At 41.2% G+C, this 6,032-nt stretch overlaps 1 protein-coding gene across 5 annotated transcripts in view; it reads right to left on the reverse strand.

Annotated features, from left to right (window-relative positions):
• SMC6 (structural maintenance of chromosomes 6) overlaps positions 1-6,032 on the reverse strand; it is a 39,532-nt gene that overhangs the window by 32,736 nt on the left and 764 nt on the right. For 4 of the 5 annotated variants that reach the window (XM_035110032.2, XM_035110029.2, XM_035110033.2 and 1 more), the window contains exons 2-3: positions 2,409-2,616; positions 887-1,004 (exon numbers count right to left, since the gene is read on the reverse strand). In XM_035110032.2, the coding sequence (XP_034965923.2) occupies positions 887-1,004; positions 2,409-2,549 (259 nt within the window). In that variant the 5' untranslated portion in view covers positions 2,550-2,616. Of the gene's footprint in view, positions 1-886; positions 1,005-2,408; positions 2,617-3,121; positions 3,177-6,032 lie in introns of those variants that run through there. The other variant, XM_060272427.1, reaches the window with a different exon arrangement.

Genomic DNA, 6,032 nt, shown 5'->3' on the forward strand with positions numbered 1-6,032 from the left:
TTTGTAACTGGCATTCTCTTAAGTGTTACACAAACATATCGCCGCAAGCCATTGATGGTTCTTTCACATCTCATGGGTCAGGAGACCATGAACCAACTGAAAAAGCTCAACTGAGCAGCACGAGTACATAGTGCTAATGCTTTTTTTGGCAGTCACAAAGTGGGCTTTGATGATCACTCAGTGTGTCAACATATTCACTGCTAAATTAGCAAGGTAAAGTTAGGAAATAGAGGGTTATTCTGTTCAATGATTCAATAGAAATAACTGCAAAATAATAGGTAAGATAGATTTCATTAGTGAAATTCATTTGGTTATAAGCTTTTGTAGAAAAGAGCCTAACTTATTGTATTGCCCTCTTCTGACACAGGCTCAAACTTATTTGCAGGGAGAGGGGGGAAATATGAACAGTAGGGCAAGAAGACCATGTAATGCAAGATAGTTTCTGATAGGCGATGATGTGAAAGAGCATGCCTGAGACCAGAGCTACTGTCAGCTGCAATGTACAACACTGGACATGACAGTCAAGTCTGACCTGATAAAACACAGTTTCTGTGTTCCAAAGAAATGCTTAAATACATATAAGAATAATGACCATTCATAGGAGAGGCTTTCCCTTTTTGATTTGGGGGGTTTCTTTTCCCTCTTCCCCATAATCCTCTGCTGTTCCTCATCTCCAAGCATCTTATCTCTCATATGTATCTTAGTTATTGTTTGAGAGGTACTGAATTTGCTTCTTTATTTTTTGTAATCTTATATATGTATTTTATTAGTGTTCTATTCTGCTTTTTGTGCAGAAAAACTGGTGTATAAGAAATATGCTACAGAATGAAAGAAATGCCAATGCTATAATTTTCCATATGATTTAAAATAATAAATGAAAACTTACTTCCATTATTTCCAACTATAAAATTGACATTGGGTCCAAATTTGAAGGGGCCCAGCATTGAATGGCACATGAAATTCTTCAGCTGGATACTTTCGATTATTCCAACTTCTCCCGACACCTACAGATACATTACAAAGATGTTTAAAACTGATCACCCATCTTTTGTACACAAACAGAAAGTCACAGATCATCACAATGCTTGCATATTTTTAACAATACCATGGGGTGTCTGAATAATCCTTACTAGCAGAACATTCAGCTCTCATTTGCCATTTCCCTACACACTTAAAGTAGTAGCCTAAATAGCAAATCACAAACTGTGTCAAATGAGTCTCCCTAAAAAACGTGAGAGCAATGATAAAAGCCCAAGTGCAACTAACAAAATATAAACAGAGATATTTTGCTTGAAAATATCCACTTTAGGCCCAGGGATAAGGAAGATGAGTGAGCAGGTAATAATGAACCCCTGTGTGTTTTTGTCACGTGCAAGGCAGTTTCAGTCAAGCCACACTTAACATAATATCTGGTGTTCCATATACAGTACTTGAAAGACTACCTCCTTGCATACAGATGCTCTGGGGTGCAGACTGACCAATGACCAGACTCAGCATAAGGCATCATTCTTAATGGTTTTGAAGAGCTCATTGCACATAGTCTCAACTTGCGCCCTGCAAGCAGGTAGTCATACATATGACACCCTGTGCCATAGTACCCACACCCTTGCTAATATAACCTTTCATTATCTGTTTTTTGTTTACTGGGCTTATTCGGTATGAAAGTTGAAATAAGATAAAAAAGGGAGAGGGTTGGCTGGCATTGCCTCCTCCTCAAAGATACTTAACTTTTCTACCCATGGCTAAGTTCCACAGGTGAGAATTCAACTTTTAAAGCAGGCTCTCAAGTTAATGGAAACTTAAAGGGACCCTGGAAATGGCTATAACAAAAGCGGACAATAAGCAGTAATTAAGGAGATGTAGAAATTTGGCTTCCAGCATGCAATCCCCTATTCCAGCTTTAGTACTTGCTATCAGTAGATAGTACTTACCTTCTCCCCGCATAGGTGTTTAACGTACATCAGGCACGTCCAACAGGTAGATTGTGATCTACCAGTAGATCACTGGATGTCTGTGGTAGATCACTGCTAGATCACTGGCACCCCTAAAAAAAAGCTCACCCAAAATTTTCCTCTTCCCTAAAAAAAGCTGAACTATGACCTGAAGCCCTAAACAAAAATGGGCCTCCCTCCCTCCTAAAAGAAGCTCAACAAGTTTGACCTAAACCCCCAAAACAGGGCTTCCCTTCCTTAAAAAAACTCAACAGGTTTGACCTGAACCCCCCAAAAGGGGGTAGATCATCACTCCCAGTTTTTAACTCTATGAGTAGATCAGAGTCTCTTGGGAGGTGGCCACCCCTGACGTACATGTTCCACCCCACCCTGCCCCTCTGTGCTTGTCTGATCATCAATAGTTTCATTTTTCTCTCAGGCATAATATAAAACCACATTGTGGGGCAAATTGCTTACCGACTGTGAATAGTAACCGCTGTCACTCTGTAGCTGTGACAACTCCTCTTCGTTAGGGTCATCATCAGAATCAAGTGTTGCTTGCCTAGGTCTTTTTTCAGATGATGATGTTGAAAAGCTTCTCTCTTTTCTCTTTGACATATTGGCCTCTGTGCTTACAGAAATTCTTTTGGAAATATTTCATCAGAATTCTGGCAAATTTCTAGCGCTGTAATGTTGGGGAAGTGGAGGGAAAGTTAATGAAACTATATAATAAATGTTTCCTTATTCTATAGTATTCAGTTAGTCATACCTCGGGTTACGAACACTGCGGGTTGCGCGTTTTCGGGTTGCTGACCGCGCCGAAACGCAAAATGACATCATGTGCATGCGCAGCAGCACTGAATTTCGTCATGCACATGCGCAGACCCGGCACTGTGGGTTGAGAACATGCCTCCTGCACAGATCACGTTCGCAACCCAAGGTATGACTGTACTGTAGTTGTTAAGTTTTATTCTGTTAAAGAGTAAATGCAAATAACAAATAATTTAAAAAGCAGATTTCAGAAGCTTGCACTTCCCAGCTTTAAACCAAAGGATTTTTCCCTTGATTGCCATATGGAAGTAACTGAATGTTACTTCTAAGTAAATATGCACAAAATTAGGCTGCTCGTTTTTATTTTATTTTATGCTTTATAATGGAGATGCCAACAATTTAGAATTATTATTATTTACCTGGCATATGTTCTTGCACTTTTTTTTTTTGTAATGCACACTCCGTGGTTCTCTTGTATCACAACTTTCTTGGCACTGAAATAAGCAGTACAGTACCTTGCACTGAATATCTAGATAGGATACAGCCAGAGTAACATGGACAGGTATAGTCCACGAGTGCCCCACCACCTCTCTTACGTGGGCCAAAGAGCCAGCACTTCAGCTGTCTCGAGGACGCTGACCATGTGAGGGTTTATCAACTAAACAGAAAATGAGCCTTGCATCCTGGTTTTGGGTGAGCAAGCAAAGGCTGCTGTGAGTTAAATTTTTGTTGGAAGACATGACTATGCACTCTACACTCCAGATTTGTGTAGTTTACTCCTTACGCCTTTTCTTCTCCTGAAGATGTCCTGAAAGGCAGCAGAGCTTTAGGATATGAGTTTTCCTTCTCCTAGATGACCTACATTCCCAGGTTGACAAAACGCATCTGCCCCTCATGTCCCTCTACAACACATGCAGAAACCGCCTTTCCACGGGGCCCACTACTGTATTGGTCTCGTCCACTCAATCTGCCAGAGCTTGTCTTTGCATGTAGGGACAGTCTCTGAGGGTATCATGGCATCGTGACCAATAGACATTGGCAACCTTATCCTCTCTGAATTTGCCTAACCCTCTTTTAAAAAATAAAACAAAAAAAAATTATTTCCCATTTATATACTGTACATTACAATTATTTTGCCAAATTGTAACATTTTCAATTTCGACTCCCTTCCCCCTTTCTGTGGTTCCTTACATTTATTTTCATCTTTTCCTGCATACTCCAAATTGTCTTAACTTACTTCTTTTATGTCTATTCTAAGATATCCCATACGTATATACATACATACACACATAAACATATACAGTACACATAAAAATATACATATATATGCATTTGTTGTTGTTTATTCGTTTAGTCATGTCCGACTCTTCGTGACCCCATGGACCATAGCACGCCAGGCACTCCTGTCTTGCACTGCCTCCCGCAGTTTGGTCAAACTCATGTTCGTAGCTTCGAGAACACTGTCCAACCATCTTGTCCTCTGTCGTCCCCTTCTCCTAGTGCCCTCAATCTTTCCCAACATCAGGGTCTTTTCCAAGGATTCTACTCTTCTCATGAGGTGGCCAAAGTATTGGAGCCTCAGCTTCACGATCTGTCCTTCCAGGGAGCACTCAGGGCTGATTTCCTTAAGAATGGATAGGTTTGATCTTCTTGCAGTCCATGGGACTCTCAAGAGTCTCCTCCAGCACCATAATTCAAAAGCATCAATTCTTCGGCGATCAGCCTTCTTTATGGTCCAGCTCTCACTTCCATACATCACTACTGGGAAAACCATAGCTTTAACTATACGGACCTTTGTCGGCAAGGTGATGTCTCTGCTTTTTAAGATGCTGTCTAGGTTTGTCATTGCTTTTCTCCCAAGAAGCAGGCGTCTTTTAATTTCGTGACTGCCGTCACCATCTGCAGTGATCAAGGAGCCCAAGAAAGTAAAATCTCTCACTGCCTCCATTTCTTCCCCTTCTATTTGCCAGGAGGTGATGGGACCAGTGGCCATGATCTTGGTTTTTTTGATGTTGAGCTTCAGACCATATTTTGCGCTCTCCTCTTTCACCCTCATTAAAAGGTTCTTTAATTCCTCCTCGCTTTCTGCCATCAAGGTTGTGTCATCTGCATATCTGAGGTTGTTGATATTTCTTCCGGCAATCTTAATTCTGGCTTGGGATTCATCTAGTCCAGCCTTTCGCATGATGAATTCTGCATATAAGTTAAACAAGCAGGGAGACAATATACAACCTTGTCGTACTCCTTTCCCAATTTTGAACCAATCAGTTGTTCCATATCCAGTTCTAACTGTAGCTTCTTGTCCTACATAGAGATTTCTCAGGAGACAGATGAGGTTATCAGGCACTCCCATTTCTTTAAGAACTTGCCAAAGTTTGCTGTGGTCGACACAGTCAAAGGCTTTTGCATAGTCAATGAAGCAGAAGTAGACGTTTTTCTGGAACTCTCTAGCTTTCTCCATAATCCAGCGCATGTTTGCTATTTGGTCTCTGGTTCCTCTGCCCTTTCGAAATCCAGCTTGCACTTCTGGGAGTTCTCGGTCCACATACTGCCTAAGCCTGCCTTGTAGAATTTTAAGCATAACCTTGCTAGCGTGTGAAATGAGCGCAATTGTGCGGTAGTTGGAGCATTCTTTGGCACTGCCCTTCTTTGGAATTGGGATGTAGACTGATCTTCTCCAATCCTCTGGCCATTGCTGAGTTTTCCAAACTTGCTGGCATATTGGGTGTAGCACCTTAACAGCATCATCTTTTAAAATTTTGAATAGTTCAGCTGGAATATCATCACTTCCACTGGCCTTGTTATTAGCAGTGCTTTCTAAGGCCCATTTGACTTCACTCTCCAAGATGTCTGGCTCATATGTGTTTGTATATATATACATACACCGTGTGTGTGTATGTGTCTATGTAGTAATATAATATATAATATTTTTAAAATTAAAAAAACACTGCATGTTTTAATAATAATCCTGCCCATGTCTTAATGTTGTTGTTGTTGTTTGTAAATACTCAAAAAACCACTTCCGTTCCTTTCTGAAGTCTGTTCTCTCGGTTACTCATTCTTCCAGCAAGTTTCGCCATTTCCGCATAGGCCATTCGTTACTGTACTCTACCTTCTTTTTCTCCTGCCAACCGAGCAGTACATCAAAGTGCAAGTAGATAAATAGGTACTGCTCTGGCGGGAAAGTAAACAGCGTTTCCGTGCACTACTCTGGTTCGCCAGAAGCGGCTTAGTCATGCTGGCCACATGACCCAAAAGCTGTACACCGGATCCCTCAGCCAGTAAAGCGAGATGAGCACCACAACCCCAGAGTCGCCTGTGACTGTACAG

This window comes from Zootoca vivipara, chromosome 3 (assembly GCF_963506605.1).
Source record: "Zootoca vivipara chromosome 3, rZooViv1.1, whole genome shotgun sequence".
NCBI classification, from domain to species: Eukaryota; Metazoa; Chordata; class Lepidosauria; order Squamata; family Lacertidae; genus Zootoca; species Zootoca vivipara.